This window comes from Neodiprion pinetum, chromosome 3, assembly GCF_021155775.2.
Source record: "Neodiprion pinetum isolate iyNeoPine1 chromosome 3, iyNeoPine1.2, whole genome shotgun sequence".
In the NCBI taxonomy this organism is placed as follows: domain Eukaryota; kingdom Metazoa; phylum Arthropoda; class Insecta; order Hymenoptera; family Diprionidae; genus Neodiprion; species Neodiprion pinetum.
In genome coordinates this window covers 18,007,046-18,029,304 of record NC_060234.1, presented here as the reverse complement: position 1 = coordinate 18,029,304, position 22,259 = coordinate 18,007,046, and the positions used below count along the sequence as shown (strand labels likewise).

At 36.9% G+C, this 22,259-nt stretch overlaps 1 protein-coding gene across 8 annotated transcripts in view; it reads right to left on the bottom strand.

Moving 5' to 3' along the window:
• Positions 1-2,320: 2,320 nt before the first annotated feature.
• The window catches only part of mtRNApol (mitochondrial RNA polymerase), a 102,298-nt gene continuing 82,359 nt past the window's right edge, over positions 2,321-22,259 (bottom strand). For 2 of the 8 annotated variants that reach the window (XM_046616177.2, XM_046616179.2), the window contains 5 exons: positions 14,488-14,752; positions 13,649-13,820; positions 5,803-5,894; positions 4,401-4,576; positions 2,321-4,246 (listed from right to left, as the gene is read on the bottom strand). In XM_046616177.2, the coding sequence (XP_046472133.1) occupies positions 4,447-4,576; positions 5,803-5,894; positions 13,649-13,820; positions 14,488-14,752 (659 nt within the window). In that variant the 3' untranslated portion in view covers positions 2,321-4,246; positions 4,401-4,446. Of the gene's footprint in view, positions 4,263-4,400; positions 4,577-5,802; positions 5,895-13,648; positions 13,821-14,487; positions 14,753-22,259 lie in introns of those variants that run through there. The other 6 variants (XR_006882082.2, XR_006882083.2, XM_046616178.2 and 3 more) reach the window with 6 other exon arrangements.

Sequence of the window (22,259 nt, the reverse complement as noted above, 5' to 3'; positions counted from 1 at the left end):
CAATAGTCAAAGGCCGATATTCCGAAAACTCGAAAACATCCGATAATATTGCCATCTCGACACCACATAAGGATCATTAAGAAGCTGATCATTAAGAAAGGACACATCCGGCTGCAGCACTGTGGTTCGGAGAACTTATTGTGTTCGCTACGATCCAAATACTGGCTATTGAGTGGTAGAAGAGAAGCAAGGAAGGTCAAGAGTAGTTACTTTCAATGCTTCCGAAGTAAACCAAAGATTCCAGAAGTCATGATGGGAGATCGACCGAGCGAGCGTGTTCATAGATACCTAAGACCGTTCACTACGTCAGGCGTAGATTATGTAAGGCCACTGCAAGTACGAGAAAATCGTCGACGTGGTAGAGATCCTCTCTCCTCTCTCCTCTTCAAAGGAGAGGATCGCTGTGTTCACCTATTTCGCTATAAAGGCAATTCATTTGGAACTCCTCACAGAGTTAATGACAGAAGCGTTTTTGGCAGGTCCACGGAGGTTTGTTGCTCGCAGAGACATTTGCTCGAAAATTATCTCCGACAACGGTAGTAATTTTGTTGGAGCAGCGCAACAATTGAAAAAAGTATTCGAGTTTTTAAAAAACGAAAACAATGTGATATCAAAGCATCTCTCTCGTCAAAAAACTGACTGGAAGTTCATTCCACCCAAAACACCGCATTTTGGTGGTTTGTGGAGGACGTCCGTCAAAGCGACAAAACGATGTTTAAAGACGGTTACGAAGGGCATGGTTCCCACGTTCAAGGAATATTACACTCTCTTAGTCGAAATTGAATCAATCTCTAGCTTCTGACCATCGACTCCAATATCCAATGATCCTAACGACTTGACAGCTGTAACTCCAACCCATTTCCTCATAGGGGACACACTCGTTTTACCCGCACAGCATAACTTGTTGAGCGCGTGGGTTGTTGCAATGGGAACACCTGAAAAAAGTACGTCAGCACTTATGGAAGCGTTGGCACTAAGAGTATTATTAGCAACAACTGCAAAAACAAAACAAATGGTGGACAAATGGCGGAAACTTCGAGATTGTAACACTATTCCTACTAAAAGAGAACCATGTCCCACCACTTCGATGGACCACTTCTAATTTTCATTTAATTTTATACTTGTACGTTTGTGGCCTGGTCACCCAAACTTATCCGCGGAAACAACAGACACGCCGAACGGGTTGCGGGAGGGGGAGTTAATAGTGGACACCGCGGAGCCCTCGCCTCGGACAGAGAATGGAGTGGGCTACAGGCGCTCGGGACATTCACTAGCATTATACTGAATGCTCCGTAGTGTATATTATATTGTATATTGTTGTTCATTGTTGTAAAATTTATTAAGCCTGTATTTTCAATCATCAAAACCGACATTGTTGTTGATTTACGTAATTAAGAATTGCACAATAAGTGTTATTATTATTTATGTAATTATTTGTGATTGGTGGTAATATAATGTTTTAGTATCGTTTTCTACCTCAACACAAGTCGTTGGGACTCCGGAATTATTATTTCCGCACCCTTTTTTAAGTTATAAGAACTACGCTTATAACTTAAATACTTATCTAAGTCAGCCTAGTAGCTTTAGTATGTTTTGCTCTATGAAGGAATCGTTTATTTTCATGTTTATGCTAACGAGGTTGAAGTTTTGTTTGTTTTAAAGACGCTTAGCTTGGTTGAAGAAGACAAAATTGATATAACACTTGTTTCAATTAATGTGCATTACTATTGAAAGAGTATCTTTGAAGGGGGGCGGCGTATCGGCGAGTCCAGCGCCTCTCCTGGGAAAAAAGGTAGTGTAAGAACAAGATGACAAGAAGGAGGATGTAATTGATTAAAGTCTCTTATATATTTAATCAAAATTCAGTGTACATCAACCCGAACAGTTGTTCTGAGGCAGTATAGGTACGAAACGCAAAACAATACTTTCAGGGGTTCAAGAAGACAATGATATGAACTCAAAAATATGGAAAGAAACTTTTTTTTGAAATGGCTTTGCAAATTTGAGATTATTCAGGGAGTCTTTAGACGGGTATTTTCAATACGAATTGAGAGATTTAAAATAAGCTAGTACTTTGCTCGGTGTTTCTCGGCTTGTTCCTGGAAATACGAAAATAAATTGCGTTTTAACTACGGTTCGAAGTTGCAAAATACATAAAGGCGTGGTGTCCACGCCTTCGGACCGTGGACAAATTTATTTTATTTATTTTATTTTATTTAATAATTACTTACATTTAAGCACAGAACTTGTGGCTAGTTAATTTTGCACGAAGGAGAGGATTCTAATTCTACGGAACGGGCGGAAAAATGGTAAGCTCGTGTTGAATGTGAACAATAATTTTTATTATTTGCGTATATACAACGTGTGTACGCATCGACGATTGTGTATACAATACCCACGAGTCAAGCTCGCGACCGGGGCATATCGTCGATGATACGGGGTTTACATCATTAGGTTCACATTGTGTGGTCGAAGGCTTCGACGCTGAGCGCGATGTTTAAATTAAAGAATAAATTTACATTTTATCACGCATATAGAATACCACGGAGATCCTTAAGGCGTGAACACGTGGGGAAATTATTCATAGAGCTCAAACTCCAGAAACCGTCGATTCTCATTATACCAGACAGCTGTACAAAATATTACGTTTTTATACACAAAACCTACAGGTATCATGTAAACTGTTCAAAATAGCGACTTAACTGTAATAATTACTTTTTTGTAGCTGAAGAGGAAACCAATATTGCACCTTGTATAGTTGAAGGAAATCATACTTGGATGATCAACAATCATCACCAAAATCAGATCCAACACTAAATTGTGTTTGTTCTGCGGGATACGGAGGTTCGTAAAAGGATACAATTCACATTTTGTTTCATTAACCTGGTATAAAAAATAAGCGTGTTTAAGGATGTTTGGTGAGACAACAATAGACTGGATCGTTGACGTAGAATCCGCGAATTAGTGATGAATGACTATAGCGAGGAAGCGGGATGACGATTGAAATGGATTGTGTTTAATTATCAATAAAGGATACTTTATTTGAGGAAGATACAAAGCGATACGATCTGTATCGCAAGAGAACAGAACGAACACTCAGGATTTACAAAGCGAGAATATACATAGATGATATGCAGACATGATTTCGCAACAGTAGATAATAGGACAAAAGATACAGAGCTGATTTGTTTTGAGTCGCGACACGGGCAAGCGGCTCGATTTGAGGTAGAGAGGACAGGTAAACATTGCACGCAAGGGTGAGTACATATGTGAGGATGATTTCAAATGGCAAGTGAAATGCAAATATGATGAGTGCGAAATACTTTGGTGTAAACTTATACGTTGCTACTTTGCCGAAACAAAGGATTATGGTTTATTCAGTATTCATAAATGGAAACTATAGTTGTAGATTACTAATATTACCCTCCTTCTGAATTTATGGATCACTTATTAATATATTAATTTTGTATTGCGATGTTCTGCACATAAATTTGCCCTTGTTATAGTGGTGAAAAATATCGTAGAAAACTGTTTTTCCGGTTTATTTTCAGATATTTAAATGATTCCGTCACAAAAGTCGCAACTAATCCTTAACAATCCTTATCAATCAGTATGTAGGTACCCATACCAATCAATATAATGATTTTCGATATTTCAGAATATAAAAATGATATAGTATTAGTAACTGAAGGTGCAACTGTAACTGCTGGGATTTCAACCTCAGGTGCAGGTAAATTTATAGATTAAAAAAATATATATATATTAAATAGATACTGATATAATTGCTCCTATCAATTTGTGTACATGAGTTGCTCACCTCGCCCAACCCTCAGTGTATAACCACATTATATGGTCTGATTTGGATTGCTTCTCAAATAGTGGGTGTTTCAGTACTCCAAAATGTTGAATATGATGAAGTACAAACAATTATTGTCGTGATTAATTTTATTAAAGTATCATATAGGATTACAATATTTATTTGGACTACAACAAAAAGTCACATTTCTTCGTCCATAAATCTGCAATCTTGCAGAACTGTGTCACGATTACTATTCTGTTTTTCGATTCCACCTGCAAATTTAGACTTGAGAATGATCGTTGGAGATCAACTGAACTCGGGAACAGGATATAACGCAGTTTGCATCAACTGCGTTTGCGAAGTACCGCCAATTCATGCGTGTAAACGACTCACCGATAGCGAGTGTGACGTTACTGTGCACGCTACTTCGATTAATTTTTGTTGCAACTGAAAATTCATGTTACTATTGATCATTCAAATGGAAATTATCGTTTGAGATTTTCAACAATATTGAAAATAGTGAGACTAAAGTACAGATGCTATCTTTTATGTTTACCTAGATTCTTTTATCAATAAAGTAAGTGATCAATTGAAATATTACCTTTCACGTTCATTTTGTATGCTCTTTTCGCATAGGTGTATCATGTCTAACTGAAGAAGTACACAGAGGCCAAAACGCTTTTCAGATCGAACGTACCTTGTACCGGGACTTGTTTTAAGACATTGTTCAATTTTAATTTCTCAGATGCTGGTACGGACTCGTCATCACGTAACTCGCTAAAAATATGAAAAAAGTTTACGGTTTCGTATTTGTATAATATTTGAAACGAATTGAAACATTTTTTCTCTATGATGGTGGTCAATTCTAAGGTCATAGCTATAATTATCTGTTCGGAGGTGTTGACTATAAGGTTTTGTTACTTACTACAGAAGTTAACTATTGAAGGATTACATGAAATTTGGTGAGGGGTTTTTGGTATTTCACCTGTGTTTACGATATATATTTTTGGAAATTGAGATTGAAGACTATTATCACTAGAGGCAAACTTTGAGATTCATGCATATTTGTTGGTAGAAATTTCTAAAATAAATTAAATTGATAGATTTTACGAACGTGTAACAAAATCACCAGTAATAAACCATAGTAGAACAAATATTGAAAAATGAATTTTTTTTTCAAGCCTGTGTATTGCTGAATAAGTTCCAACTAGCGGCTAAATTTACCGCCGAAACGTGCTAAACTTTGTTCAAATAAAAGTATACGGTATAATTCAATGCTCATAATTCTATAAAAGTGTTAGAATATGATAAGATTTATCCAAATTATCAATTTTAGAGTTGATTGCTCTTGTCTAAAAACATTAGTGCGTGTGGCTACTACTATGGATAGAAAAAGGATGTGTTTATATGTAAACATGGCGATAAAGAATGGTTGAAGAAATTTTTTTTGAATTAATGAAATCTTATGTAATTCAACAAAAAAAAAGTTATTAGAACAACTATACCGGTTATTGAGTGCAAACACATTCATTTGAATCGACAAGATATTTTGTTCGTCATCTTAACACACCACAGTTGGTAAATTCAACAAATTTTTTTTGCATTCAACTGCTAGTTTCAGTAGCTGTTTTTAAGGTTTATTCAAATAATCCACTTTCAAGTTATTTGACTATAGCTTGGCCAGTATACTGGCCATGCGGCGGCCTAAAGGTTAAAAAAAAACCTATTGTATGTATGAGAATAATGTCAAAATATATGCAATACTGTATAATGTTCTGTACTGCATCGTATTATCTAATAGTACTGTACCGTTATCCAAACTTTCGTTAAAGTAATTATGGTTATACTTTGCAATTATGCATAAGAGGAGCCGAGTATCCAACGTCAGGGTGGCCACTCAATTTGGTTTAAAAAATTACCCAACTTTTCCACTTTATCCGAAAGAAAACGTTTGCATGGCCGACTACTGGTACAGTTACTCAACAATACAAGATCATACAAACCTTTCTTTGTAACCGAATCTTTCAACAAGGAAATTTGAAAGATTATGTAGAATTGGTTCAGAGTGCAGTGCCACAAACTGTTCACGACAAATCTGAAATCAAATTATTTTTCGTATGTATCAAACAGTCAGTAACAATGTAACGCGCTCAAGGCAATTGATACACAGGTTTTAAATCACTCTCAACACACAAAATACTTAATCACTCTGAGAACGTTACTTCGATTTTTTTTTTTATAACACCGAAAAAATGATTACTTTTGTAATACCACTAGAGTTCAGCAACTCATAAATGATCCTGTAGAAATGTCACTACATAACGCATTCCTAGAATCTATTGCTTGCCATCATCATAATGTAGACCAGTGTTTTTCAACCCTATTGAATTCTCGACCCCTTTACAAGTACAAAAAATCTGGCAACCCCCAAGCTCCATAAAAAAAACTATGTTAGTGACTTCAGAAGCGACGCATTTAATTTTCCATGGTAAACATAAAAACTACGAAGAGAAATAGGCTCCAATTAGAAAAAGATTTGATTATTTACGTCTCAAAAATACAGCCATGATTCGACAATTTATTGAAAAATGTTGTATTTTTATTGTAGTGTAAGACCTACAACCCTTGCCTTTTACTTTTACCTGGCTTGCAACCGCGACCTCTCTAGGACGCGCGACCCACAGGTTGAAAAACACTGAATATAGATATTGGGAATGTTTTGACTACATTTTTGAAATTATAACTGTGCGATTGATCAATTAATCGTAGTCTTCTGTTAATTATTTTTCCAATTAGTCGATTGATAAAAATTTGGCTTAATCGATTAGGGGAAAAAATAAATAACTGAAGTCTACGAGTAATCACACAGGCGTACTAGAAATATTTCGGAACATTGTGTACGATCCATAAAATTTGTTGACTTCATTACTTTCCGCAACGAAGAATGGAGGCCTATAGAAGCGTACGGCTTATGGGCCGCTTGAAGCAAAACTTTCTGCGACTCGTAAATCCGTATGATGGCCCTACCGTCGGTCGACAGTAGAGCCATCCGACGCTCGCCTTACGAAGCTCGTGCTCTCGGCGATTTGTGCTCGGCGTGGAGCCATGGCGGGGAGCCGCGCTGCTACATCGACTCTCCCCGTATTTCTCCGCTTCTCCTACCGCACCGGTTTTTTTTTCTTTTTTTTAATACATCAAACGATAGTATCTACACGCAATTAATAAATTGTGTGCAGATACTGACATTCGATTGAATAAAAGAAAAGTTTAAATAAAAAAAAAAAAAATAAACAACGAAGAAAAGTCTATAAAGAAATACCAGGAGATTAGAACTCACAAAACGCCGTATGGTTTCATGAGTTCGAGCAAGGTTCACGAAATCCATAAAAATATAGTACTATCTCTATTATGTATTCAGAAAATCTGAAGGAAAAATTGCAGTGCATGAATCGGCTGTCTCGGATATAAGAGTCTCATAGCCCTCGAGAATGTACTTGTCTCTCTATCTAATAAAAAAGTTTCAAACAAATGAACAGGTAGAAAAAGATTATAATAACAATAGTAAAAAAAAGACTATAATAAAAATAGTATAAAAAAGATTATAATAACAATAGTATACGCATGAAGTTGGCGGTGGGGTGAGATCCCGAAAACAAAACGAAAAGCATCTGGCAAACCCTTTGACAGCTGTCATCGGCTGTTTATGACAGTCTTTGACAAATATCTTTATAGGTATCTGTTTCTGACGCGCAAAAAATGAACATGCAAACGAAAATTATCAAGATGATTCCCGACGGGAATTGTCTTTTTCGCGCGTTGGCATATTGTGTATACGGCACTCAAGATCGACACGCAGAGGTGAGACTGAGTATCGTTTCAAATATAGTGGATGATTGGTCTACATTTGCGGGTTTCATTACAGGTAATGAGTCAAACGGTGCTGTGATTAGGTCACCTGGTGATTACAAATCACATATGAATAAAAATGGAATATACGGGGGAGAAGCAAAATTAGCTGCAGCTGCGGACATTTTTAAGATATGTTTAATCGTGTATCGCGAAGAACAAATTCATCCACACCGGATCGGATCACAAAATGAAACACAATTCTCGCTACTCTTCACCGGCGACGGAGACAGTGGAGACTTTGATGTCTTGCAGAACCAAAATAAAATTCAGATAGTGAGTAATAAGTATGAAAAGTAACAATCAAATAATAGTAAATCTAAATATATCACCAAACAGTCAAAAGGACAGCCAGGATTTATGATGACAATGGAGAAAGGAGGAGTTTCAAGCAGCAGACAAGGCGATGAAGACGGTGGATGGTCGGACGTATCACAAAGAAAAAGGAAAATAAAATTGTAAGTGCGAATAACCAAATAAGCCATAGAATAATAATAAACAAATATTCCTATAACCAGGCAAGAGGACGACCAGGATCTATGTTAACCACAAGAGAAAGAGGTGTTTTGCGGAGTGAACAGCAACACAAATATAGAGAAAAAAATAATATAAAGAAGGTGATTTTGGAGAATAACGGGCAGAGCGGTAGCAAAAATAATTCAGCAAGTCAAGGAGATAGATCGATATCAATAGAGAAGGAACACCAATTTTCAACCAACGAATGGAAGCTTAGATTGATGAAAAAAAGAAAAGTAAGCACAGAAGGAATTGAAGTGGACAGCAAGTGCAGACCTGTCATCTAATCAACATGAAGGAATTCGCCTGTCTACTAGACAATGCGTAAGGATATAGTGAGGCGCGAAGCGCCGAACAACGAGGCGCGTAGCGCCGAGATGGGGTTGGCGCGCGAAGCGCGCAAGGGCGAAGCCCCTAGTTCATACAAATTTTTAGTTCAGTGTACCGTTCAGAGAAATTATGCAAATTGTTAACTAACAAAATGCGATCTCTTTGAACGCTTGACATATTCATAGTTCAAAGCGAGGTGGAGAAGTTGCTATTTGCAAAAGATAAAAACCGTGATTGGTTGATTATGTTGATCAAAGCGTGATGGGTGCAAAATATAACATAAATTCATTATTCGGAACACAAAAATGTGTTTACTTATAATAAACACTACAGTCTCCTTCAGGTGAGTGTAAAGTTCTAAGGCTCATGCAAGTTAAAAAGAGTTTATTTACATTAGTTCCTTAGTAAAATGATTCGAAGATATTTCAAAACTGATTTAAAAAAATCTGACATCCAAATTGTTAACGGTGTCTTTCGGATAGTCGTATATGCGATAGAAAAAGATGCAATGTGACCGGAAGCTTGCACTTTTTTCTTCTAACCAGCAGTCTCGTGAACAATGGGTAAGATCAGTTCTGATTCACAATCCATTCTGTAGATCATTGGTAGCAATGGTATTACATAAGTATAGTATTGTTTAGAATTGAGGAAAGGTGGGAGAAGGAGAGACTACTCATCCGTATTTCGTCGGCTAAAAGGAAGAAGATGCTTCGGCTTTGATTTGAAATAAACTGATGTTTTGCGAGCGACTTTATTTTCCATAATTTTGATTTAGCAGCACGCGCGGAAAATATGAATTGTTAGTTTAATTACATGAAGAAATCGCTTTCAAATAACTGTATATTTTCATTTTGTGTATTAATTAAATTCTTATTCTTCGACTAAGTTATAGGATGGAATCATTGAAATGAGATCACGTGCGATTCAGGATGTTATCGCAAAAAAGTCAAATTGATTTGTTGACATTTTTATTTTTATTATTATATATGTATTGTAACGTGGCATTTCGATAGTCCGTTACAAACAGCTCTCTGAACCCTAGACGCTACCAACATTTCGGGGTTTCCGGTATCAAGTAGCGAGGCATTAACAAAAGAGCGCCAGAACTGAAGTCACGCATCCGAAATTCCGAGAGGCGACACTGTACCGAGTAGCGAATAAGATATTTTAGGCTTCTTGTTTTTTTGTTTCCGAGAACGGCATCAAGCAGGAAGTCAACAACGAATTCGAGGAAATTACGGAGTGGAGGAATAGCGACGATTCCGAAGGAAGGATGTCAAGGCTGCGGAGGGGAACCAACGAAGATCCCTACATCGCGAGAATCCAAGACGAACGCGATTCCCGCTAACGGCCGGCGCGCAGCAGCTTCCCCCGCTCACCCCGCCAACAGTTGACCCGCTGATTTGTGATGGACCGACTAACGACGAGGGAGCACCACCCAGCTTACCCCTGGGATATCATGGAGCTGCGCGGAGGTGGAAATTGCGATCTAGCGTTAAGTTCTGCGCCGCTATGCTACGACAGGTGCGTGTCGAGTTGCGCAATCTACGAAATCGATGACGGATCAATTATTGCGTATTGTGGTGGGTATGACGTCACGTAGGGCATAGCGTACCGAGATTTGAAATCATTCTATTTCTGGTGATTGTGCGAGGTAGTCTCTTTTTGGAGTTCTGCGAAGCAATGGAGATGCCTAAAAATCACGATGGGATTGGAGAATTTGTTGCGTGGATGTAGAACGGTAAACGCTGCTTATATTTTCGCCACTGAATTTCAAGAGTAATCGAGTAACGGCTTACTGAATAACGAATAGCCATTTTGGATTTGCATTTTCGAAAAGTACTCGACATTCGTTTGCCGATTCTTTCGCTTCGCGACCGTAGCCTGAGTTGTGCATTATGGAGTTGTGTAAATTTTGCTGTGTTGAGAATATTGAGTAGTCACTGTTTTGAGTTGCGTCGTTTTCGTTTTAAATTTTCGTACAGCCCGAATTCCGCTGTACAGGGTCGAGTCGCGGTATCGTGTTTTTCAGTGTCACCTCTCGTGTAGGTCGCGAATTGCCGAAATGGAGTGTTGAAATTAACGAATATCGTTTTTGAGGACGTTGAGAAAATTTGAGTTCGGATGCGTTGCGATTGCGTTTAGTCGAGTTGACGTTTAGTTGAGTTTGAGTTGAATTAAGATTGCGTTTTGGTTGTCTGGAGTTGCGTATCGTGCAGATTTCGTTCAAGTTGATTTGAGTACCACTGAGATTGTGTTTAATCTCATTATGATTTCGTGATGTTGAATCGAGTACAGGATAATATTTAGGACAGTTTAGATTGAGTAAAGAATAAAATAAGGTTCATCTTAATTCAAGTTGTCGAATTTAGATTTAAGTCATCCCGCAGTCATCCCGAAGCTCCGAGTCGCGGGTGATAGTGACAACGTCGTCTGTTTGGTAACCTGGCGACGCACCGTCAAGAAATCAGTTATAGTTTCGGTTTCGTAGCAATTATTGCGGTAGCTTGCGTATGTCTAGGTTTCGAATTGGAAGTTGCGCATTTGAGGTTTACCCCTCCCCTTTCCGCGGTACTGAGCTACCGAGCATATTAACCGAGGTTTAGCGAAGGTGAAAATTTCGAGGCGTGTTGACCACGCCAGGCACCGAACAAAATCTCGCGATATATTTTGTAAGATCTAATTTTTTCCAGCTTACATCGCGGGCCGCCGAATTATTGTGCGCGCAGTAAGTTCTCGGTCACTTCGCTGGGTGGCTGCGGTGCAGCAAAAATCAGTATGTGCGGTTCATTCTCTACGACTATGAGCATAGCACAACATGCCAAGATATTGAATTGAATTAAATGGTAGTTACAGGCAGCTTTGGGATTTAAAAATTTACACAGAACTTGAGAATTGACAGAATGTAACATAACTTGAGAAAATATTCATGCAATACAGAATCGTAACTGTCATCTGTTGTCGTCGAGCTTATACACGCATTGGAAGCATTCCAATGCTCGCATGCCTGAGTGGCAAAGACAGTAAAGGTAATACCAGTACACCCTGTCTCTCTTGCTCTGTGCCGTGATTGGTTAAGGGTGCGCCCTCTACCAGTTGGTGAGTTCTGATGTTGCCCATTCGCACGTGTTTCACAAATTATACTTTTGAGACAACTGTGAACGAAAATTTGATTTTAGAAGCACTGAAGGTGCTACTAATGGCGCATAAAATTGTGGCTGGGTCTTAAGCTCAATGGCACAGTGCGAAAAACAGATAGAGTTTCCAATTGGTTACACTAATAGACACTGATTGTGACTATACACGGAAAACGTGCACTGTTATACTTGTGTGCTGTGCTACTTGTGATGTCGGATACACTTCGGTTGCATCATGTTTTGCTGGTAATACTGGTAAAAGAATCGTGCCAGATTTTTGCCCTGAGTATAGGAGCTCATGTCAGTGCTGTGTAAATACGGTAACTTTCATGACCAAAGTTCCGATTGAATTTGAAGTATACTGCAAGGTAGTAGAGTTTAGTTATTGTAGAACAAATTGTTGTATACTAAATTAATTGTATTTTTTAGGTCTTTATAGAAGTAAATGCGACAAAAAATGCTACCGTACTAAAATCGTTACTACCTAGCAATACACCACGAGTTCCATCGTGACTTCAGTCATAGGGGTCGCCGTATACACCGTACTGATCCAAGCTCCTGCACTAGGAGCAAAAATCTTGCACCGTTCTTGCACCAATCTTTTCAGCGAAACGTGGTGCGTACAAAGTGTATCCAGCACTACAAATAACACAAAATACGAATAAAAATTAGCGGACAACTTCAGTGTACACCTGTTGTACACTGGTGTAACCAGTTGAAAACGGTACGAGTTATTTGAAAGCGAGTATGCACACAATTGAAATGCTATATTTCACACATTTAAGTTTCCTTTGGCGTATGCGCACTTCCAAATTAAGTTACCTAACCCTAATCTAACGCGATGTCAATGGTATTCTTTATCCCTCCTCAAATCAAACGTTTCTTTAAAATTATTGGGAAAAGTAGCGTATGTCACACGTGCGGGAAGTGATTACAGCGCTTGCCTTGGCTCATGCTGTGTTCATACGAGAACTCGTGTGATAGCAACACTTTCCTTCGCCTCGTGCCACGTACTTCGCACTCATATCCGTGTCGACATAACTTTCGCGGCCCACGCTGCGAACTTTACACTCATCGGAATTTTTTAATACCCATGAAGCGAGCATGAAGTACCACTTACCAACCTGGGCCACGTGAGCAGGAGTAGAAGTGAGCTGACACCAAACTTTTTGTCCCTGTGACGTCATGCCTTTTACTCCTTCGGGAGTAGAAGTGAGACTTTACGCCCGCTCAATAGGTTTAAAAAACGTCATATTTATAGCAACCATTCAAATATTACGCCTCGCCGTTTTTAGTCTGGACCCCCCACTTCACATAGCACCGCGCAGTTTTTTTTTACATCTCTCTCGATGTAATGTGATTTATTTCGTTCTCGTCCGCCCCTCTTCCCTCCTTCGTACAATTTGAAATTGGTTAAGAGTATTACAGACAATATTAATTGTCCGATCTAAAAACCAATAAATGTGCATAAAAAAGAGTGTGACATGACCCTAAAAATGTAACTCTCTCCCAACCCCCTGAGAGCACGACGTAATATTTGAATGTCCCCGTACCTGAGTTATATAAATTGTCGATGATCTCTCTCCCTAGCAGTATAATATACTATTTTAAACTAATAACTTTTTTTTCAGTGATTAAAAAATATTTTTGTTTTTTGCGTTATCGTATTGATTCTCTAAATGAAAATGAAAAAATTTCATCTTTAATAGAGATAATTGCATGGTAAACTATCTTTCGCCTTATCGAGATGACTTTGTACAGGAATCTTATCTTCATTTAAATAATAATACTTGTAATCTTGTACAACACTGAGGACCACATTTGCAACTGCATTGGACAATTGAAAGCTGCCATTGAAGAGTTTCTACTATTATTTTTTCAACATGGAATCTAATGTTGCGAGAATGCAGCATCATTTATAATTCTTCCGTGATTGCATATACATTTTATTTGTCCATACCTTATTCATTACAGGGACTGTGCAAGCATGAGTCCAGAAACAGTCATGCACAGACACGAAAGTGATTCCAGCGTGTTCACAATGCACACTTGTCAACATCATGTGACAAGAGTCTAGCGAATGAATGAAATTAGGTGGAAATGCGTTCTTTTGTTTCATTACATTCGGTTTACTGCAACACACAAAAAAACGTTATTAGCAAGTTTCAGGTTCAACATTCGTTTTCTCACATTAAGTAATGTTCATAGATGTCAAAATAAATGTATGTGTATGTAATAGGTTCTGATGGTTTTATGAATAACCTACGAAAGTAACTTTCCTTTTTTTGTTCTATTTGAATTTGCAATAATTGAATTGGCAGACAATGCATTTACAACAAAAATAGTTTACTGTCTACAAACTTTACTAGCAACAACATTAGATTTACTGTCTACAGTAATGAAATTTGACGTAAATCAATCCAGCTTTTCAATGAAATTGTCAGCATAATGTTTTTGCTGTTGCTGAAGCTCCATTCAAAAATGAAGTTCGCATGTGAAAGAATCAGACTTTTTTGCACGAAAAATGATGAATTATTTTTTTCAAGAAAGGTACTGCTGCAAATACAAAGGTAAAAATTAGATCAAAAAATTGATCAATGTGTGTCTCGTAAGCGGTGATGTCAAGAAGTCTGAAATTCGGAATGTTTTCACATCTTAAGTTGTTTGGTAATATGATAACTTATTAAAATTGCAGACAAATCGAAGTGATAGTAATTGATTGTTTGCTTATGATTGGAGGAAGTCATTCTGATCGTAGGTAGTTATTCGGCGATTGACATAATGAATTATTTCACTTACGTGAACATATCCATAATTAAATGTGCATCAGGTCTCTGGGCTTGATAATTTGTGTAGCCTTTACTGTAAGGTTGTACAACGGGAAGCCCCAAAGGTGTAACCCACTCCACATTCTCTGCGCATACAAGGGCGATATAACGGGCACAATCCGTCAACCAATCTTGAATTAATTTTGTGCTAGTAAACATTTCTCTCAAGCTGTTAAACGTCTTGATCACTAAATAACTACTTCCTCGCCACAAATATTCTTCGGAGAATTCAATTTCTGTAAAAAAGCAATTAAAGTAATGAATAAAATCAGGAAAGGTAAATGAATTTTCTATACAAATATACATGATTTACGTACGCAAAAATTGTTCATTTGTGACAAAACTTAAAATTCTATATCTTTGAAATCGAAAGGTGATATGTGGTTTTTACGATTTACCGTTTTATCCATTTCTCAAGTGTATAAAACCTAAATCTTACGAATGGAGGTTCATTTTCTTTCAATTCTTGAAGCACTTGTATACCTAATCACAAGAATCCCGCAATAATTTTGTGGAAATTGGGTTTCAATGAAACCGTCTGGATTGTTTATATGTTGTAGATCGTGCAATTCTGGAAAAAAGTCTTCATAGGCTCAACTCTCCGCTATGAATAGTTTGGGCGTTAAAAAAATCTTCATCCTATGCCTAGTATTCCTTTTTGCAAAAAACAAAAAAACTAAAAGAAAAAAAAAAAATAGTTATTTCTAATAAATGAAACTTATGCACGTAACCGGACATTGCCACTTCAAGTCTATGGACTCATCCCCTCCTCCAACCTCAATGATTTTACCTGTAGATGACGTTATCTGGTGGGACCTGGTGCAATTTTGACTCTCCGATAAGAAAATGGAGATGAACCCCCCCCCCTCAATTTATTTAAAACGCGGTGACGTTTTTTATGCTCTTTGATCTCCACTTTCCCATCTGAAAACGAAAAACACCTATTTGCATCAGGTCCCCCCAGATAACGTTATCTATAGGTAAGATCATTGGGGTGAGAGGAAGGAATGAGTCCATAGACGTAAAGTGGCCATATCCGGTTACGTGCATAAGTTTCATTTATTAGAAGTAACTACTTTTTTCACGTTTTTTTTTTTTTTTGAAAAGAGGAATACTGGATATCGGATGAAGATTTTTCTAACGCCCAAATTATTCATAGCCGAGAGTCGAGCCTATGGAGAATTTTTTCCAGAATTCCACGATCTACAACATATAAACAATCCAGAAGATTTCACTAAAACCCAATTCCCAAAAGATTATTGCAGGGTTCTCTGATAGACGCTTGCGCTCAATAAGTTACAAATATATCACGAGTCCACTAAGGAATCCTGATTACTACATGACGTAAGCTATGTAAAAGACTAGACCAATTACTTTATTCATACATATTTTTCTAAAGCACAGAATGTAAGAACTTCGATTGAAGTCTTGTATCAATACGATTGGTATACAGATTGCTGTAATATGACAAATTGAAAAATTTCAGATGCTCAGTTTGTGATTAAGGGGGTACATACACCTAGGTTGGTTAAAAAAAAATCGATATTTTAAAAAGGGACTTATTCGAAAGTACTATCCTCTGAGTGTCTAGCCTGGAGATTTTATAATTAAATTCGCAGTAATGTCAAAGTTATTGCGTTTTGTAACGGAACAGGTCAGCATCGACGACGGCACCAAAATACGGAAGAATGAAGTTGACACACCAAAAAAAAAAAAAGATCTCATGAAGCGTCGACATCTTCGGAAAATCCGTCATATGGCGCAGGAATCGACTATTTCATGAAAGTTTGAAATAATCCAGTTATTTCATTGTAGTCGTACTGTGGAAACTGTATTCAAAACTTCAAATGCGCTCTTCTCGAAACAGCGTTTTAAAACCGGTACCAGAAATATCTCCACGACTACTGGACTGATCGGGATCTAATTTTGCACAATTATGTTTCATACAATAATCTATCACTTGTCGAACCGTTTTTCAATGCCTGGCATAGATTTTTTTTCGTCATAAGTAGTGAACAATTTTGAGGCGAAACGTCCTCTTTTTTATTACAAAGACGACCATTATCCGAAAAATAGAATTTTTTTCTTTTTCAGATAAAATATAGCGAAGGCACATCTGGTACCGCAGTCGCTAGCAACAAAAACACGTCCCAGAAAAACGACTGCAACTTGTTTACCGTTTGAAATTTTCGAACCAAATTTTCACACAATATAGATAAACTCATACTTCAAAAGATATATAAATGGTTGTTCAATAAAACTGAGTTATAAAACGTATAAAATGTATAAGCACGAAACAAATTTTTAAAAATAATCCTAGCTTTAGGCATCCCAGGTGTATGTAACCCATTTTTTGGCCATTACTATGTAAAAAATATGTGCGACTATAAAATGTATCTATACAGTTTCAAGACAGCGAACAACTCACTAGTTACTAATTGTTAGATGGTGCTCCGTAGCGATTCTTTATGAAAATTAGCAGACCACTTCCTTGCCTTTACGCTTTATACGTATTATAATATGGCATTTTTCATGCTCGTTATAAACGGCTCTCCGAACCCTAGGCGAAACCCAAAATTAGAGAACTAGCGGTAATAATTGTAAAATAATTAAAAAAGAGACACATGGCGGAGACACCATCACGCCTATGAGGGATTCTTTATGAACCGGGCCACTTTTATTTTTCAATCTCTCCAATTTTTTTCAGAATCCTCAAGTTTGAAATATTAGTCAAAAGGAACGTTTATGATTTTTTATGGGGTCCGTTCAGGATTTTCAATTTTTCATTATGAACACTATATCTCAAAAAATATTCATCGAACAAAAAACACATAAAAATAAAAACTTTTTTTTTCCGCTTTATCGAAAAAAATCAACATCATAATTTTTTTGCATAAGGAAAATTGAAATTTGGCAAAAAAATGAGAATAACATTTTTTTAAACCTAATAACATACTTTCGATTTCGGTAGAAATTTTACAGGATGTCTGTCATCGGGTAAAGAGTCTGCGAAAAAAATTTCAGAATGGTACCTGTAATGGTTAGGATAAAAAAAAATAGAAACCCTGCGAAATCTCATAATAATCTCATTGTATACATGATCACTTGATGTGGGTTCTGGATGTCTTCATTTCAGTCTTCCTATATCTATGATTTCAATTTCTGACTTACAGCCTTCTGTTACTTCTTTGATAGAAGTCAGTTGGAATGTTTGTCGCTATCGCTTTTCTACACTGAAAGAAATTTTATTGTAATATTTGCTTTTCCCCATACACAAAAGTACAATAAAATATAGCATTTTACGGACAATCGCGGTACAGTCGTGAAAAGTACAATAGTGAGTAACGAAATGCACAACATTTATAACAATGTTTCAAAGATCATATAGTAATTCTTGCTTGTCAAGATAATATTAATATATGCGCGAAACCGCCAAATCGAGACAACGTTTTGGATAACCCATTCATGGAACTTTTTGAAATAATTCCAGGATGTAGTCCTCGATAATTGACATGTGCATGATTTTTTTTAGATTTTTTCCTCCATTATTTCGGCTGCAATTATACGGGACATTTCATCACATTTAATTTTTTTTTTTCTTCGTTCAACTTTTCGGTATTTTATAAGAAAATAAAAATATTATTAAGAATGCTTGTTTTTAGGAAATTTTCTCAGCTTTTCGAAAACAATATTGATTTTTTTCTCGAACTTGCATAAAGCTCTCAAAATTGAGTTTCAAATGTGAAAAGTTGCTTTTATGGTATTGCGTGTTACGTCCTCCGGACTTCTTATTCCTTTCCCACACTCTTAGTTACCTTACGCTCTGTAGTCTACTCTTATCGTCCGCGAGTCAGCAGATTCTTCTGTAACTCGCGGCTAGCTTGCCTTCTACATCCCACTAAACTCGGCAGATCCATCCTAGCGCTCAAGCAAGACACCTATCCCTCTAAACTAAAATCATACCTTTTTCCCTCGACCGACTTCGTTGCATTGACTACTAATAAACAATCATATACTTCAAATCGTTTACCTTCCCTTAATACCGATCCCGTTCTATTCCATTCGCTTCCTGCATTGGGAGTAGTAGCACGCGAGTGCATAGTCCACGTGAACGGACCCTATAATAGCCAAATAACACCTTGGCTGGGCGTGGAGTAAGCTCCGATTACCGCTCATCGGAGCCTACGCATTCTACTACGTGCGCATGGATTGACATTTTTTTCAATATTTTTTTCCGAAAGCTGAGAAAATTTCACTTAACATATGTCAAATTCAAGTTGGGTTCTCTGTAAATACGGCGAAAATCAATAAAAATGCAGAAATTGAATTATTTAGAAGTTTTATTTTTATGCATATTTGAAAATTGAAAATTAATGGATTCTTTTACAATCCACATAAGCTGTTAATCATTCAAGGTTTTTTCCGTCTGTTACATAGAAATACAATTTGATCATATGTTACCAATAACCCGCATCGGAAAATTGTTATTTGATTATTTATAAAATTTAAAAAAAATTACAATTTTTAAGAATACAGTTTTGAATTATTTAAAAATCAATTTTCTATTAACGTATCATAATATTCTCGTTCGTTTGTTATTTCTGTTGAATTTATTTCGTTTTCTTGATAAAAAAAATTCCCTTTAGTCAAAAAGATTTATTACTTTAGTGATGGAGCGCCTCAGCAGTTTAAGAATAAAAACGCATTTACAAATTTGTGTTATCATCAGAATGACTTTGATATCGAGGCTGTTTGGAATTTTTTTGCGACCTCGCATGGCAAGGGACCGTGTGATGGTTTGGCAGGGACAATCAAGCAAAATGCGAGAAAAAAATCGTTACAAATGGGCACGGAAGAACAAATTCTTACACCATATGGCTTGTTTAAGTGGGCAACTCAAGGTCTGCCACATATTGATTTTGTGTTTATCGACAATACGGAATATTTGAATTCAAAACCTTTATTAGATAAACGAGCATCTTACTCAAAAACAGTGAAAGGGACTCATGCGCTGCATTATGTTTCACCGATTCCTAACAACCTAGGTTCCGTTACAGTTAAGGACGTTGCCTATGCCTCGAAGAGCGCGCGCAAACAGAGACTCACGATTTTCCTTCTCATTTCCTCATTTTTGAAGATAATTAGGTTCTTAGGGGGTCATTTTGAAGGTAAAGGATAGATCTGTGTCGCCTTTTTTGCCGAATTTTCGATTTCGCTTTCAGATTTGCGTAAAACGTACTTGAAAGTACGTTATGTTTGAAGTGAAACACAGCGGACAGTGAATTTTTTTTCGCAATTCGGCGAAAAAGGCGACACAGATCTATTCTTTATCTTCAAAATGACTCCCTAAGAACCTAAGTATCTTCAAAAATGAGGAAATGAGAAGGAAAATCACGAAGCATAAAACAGCAAATTTTTCGCGCAAAAGGCGGGCGGCTGCTAGCGCCACGACTGCGTTGGCCGGCGACCATGCGAATTATAGGCGAGGAGAGTAGACTCAACACCCCCCACTACAATTCCCCTCCTTCGAATTCTCGTCGCTCGGCACGTGGATAGTGTTCCGCGCTTTTATTTTTGCTTGTGTTTTTCTACAGTGTTTTTTATTATTTCGAATCAGTATTTATTCCCGCGATGGCTAAGAAGAGAGGGAATGTGTCTTTGGAGAAGAAGAAACGACCCGGCATAAAGATTTTGGCTAAATTTCAGGAAAAAATGAGGTAAATCGAATTATTTATATGATTGATGGTGCACCCTCTCTGACTTCGAGATTCAATCACTTGAGTACGAACAATCGCAGGGCTTTAATTTAAGAAGGTACTTTCAAGAGCCGATAGTGCTGTTCATAATAGCAGTATACATTCATTCTCTAGTTTTTTTATACATACGAAAATATAAACTAGAATGCATTGTGACGTGTGGTACTAGCCCGGTTTGCATTAGTCGCTAAAATATGTCATCAATTTGTTACGTGTTCAGGTTAAATGATCGAAATCGATATTCGGCAATTAGCATGAGTGTTTACACTTTGTCGATCATAAGGAATATTCTTATCACTTATTGTGACTACCTAAGTATCCAAGGTAAAATTACAATGTACCTGACAGAATTTTCCATACAAAGTAAATACGGCGCGTACGTATTAGGCCACTAAAATACGCGCGTTTTGTTTTTAGAAATAAACTTGACGTAATTCTGGGGTAATCATACATGCACACATTACTTACAAATCAGCCACCTACAAAACTGTCATCAAATCAGATACTACTGCCAAGTATAATTTATTTAGAAACTAATGATGATTTGGATATACTATAACTAATGATGACAAAAAAAAAAAAAATTGAAATCAAAATTGAAATTCTAAAAAAAAAACATAAATTTGGATAAAAAAAAAAAAAAAAATTGGAGTACGTGGTACTTGGCGGGCCCATGCTTATATTGCCATTACAACATTGATATAGCTCGACTTGTATTTTCTTGTGCTTGTTTTAAAAAAGCCCGCCTTTACCACTATCTCCAGTTTTTTTTTTTTCAATAAAAATTATTTTTTTTTTCAATTTCAATTTTGATTTCAATTTTTTTTTTTGTCGTTATAGTATATCAAAATCATCATTAGCTTCTAAATAAATTATACTTGGCAGCAGTATCTGATTTTATGACAGTTTTGTAGGTGGCTGTTTTGTGGGTGGCTGTCAAATTAATATACTTGGCGAAAGGTTTTTGCAACAGAGGTGCTTTTTGGGGATATCAGTACTTTTTGTGGGATTTCGCTTGAACATTTAAAAATTTTGCTCGCTCGCTGCGCTCGCTCGATAGATTTTTGGGATACAGAATTAATATTTGAGACGAAAATAATCGGTGGAAAAGCCAAGTTAGAGCTTTCTCATAATTACATGTATCAGGTCCAAGGTTTTCTACACATTACGAATAGGAAGTGGTGCTATTTTATAGTTTGGACGTCAAAGGGATTGATTTTTGATAAAATAAAACGTGACGATAAATTCTGGACCGAAAAAATGGAGAATAAATGAGTAGATTTCTTTTACTTTTGTTTGTAACCCGAAATCGTAGATTCTAGACGCGCCCGACAACGCTCAATCCGCGAACCCCCTCAAATCATCGAAGCCCAGATAAGGCCGCGCGTAAGAAACAGTAAATTCACGACCGACAGACGACAAAACACTGTAATCTAAATATATGTACATATGTACATAAATATAATAGCTTTGTATATAGCTTACGTGCAATATTTCTGTGATTTATGTTTAGTTAGTTATATGTATTACTGTGCTAAAAATTTGCTAGTCATATCGTTATAATTATATATCTGATTATTCATTCCAGGAATACTTTCTACTTTCCGTACTACTTTCCATAGTTTGCGCTTTCTATAGAATTTATTTAGCCATATAATGTATACAATGCTCGATGCTTTGTTATATCAATTTTCTTTATCAAGATTACTGTCATGTTTCACTTATACTGTTTCAATTTAATTTCTATGAGATCCTTCTCATACAGATTTCGTGATTATGTTTATTAAGTTTAAACGAGTTCAATTTTACTTTTACCATTTTATATTATTTTTCATCATTTTGTATTTGTTTGGTGCAAACCCGATCATGGTTGGGAGGTAGGGACGGATTAGGCGGGTCTCTGTTTGATAGCGACCTCCACGTGGTGAGACCTGGGAGATTGATGATATTTTCGTTGCTATATCATGAATTTGCTCACAGCTATTCG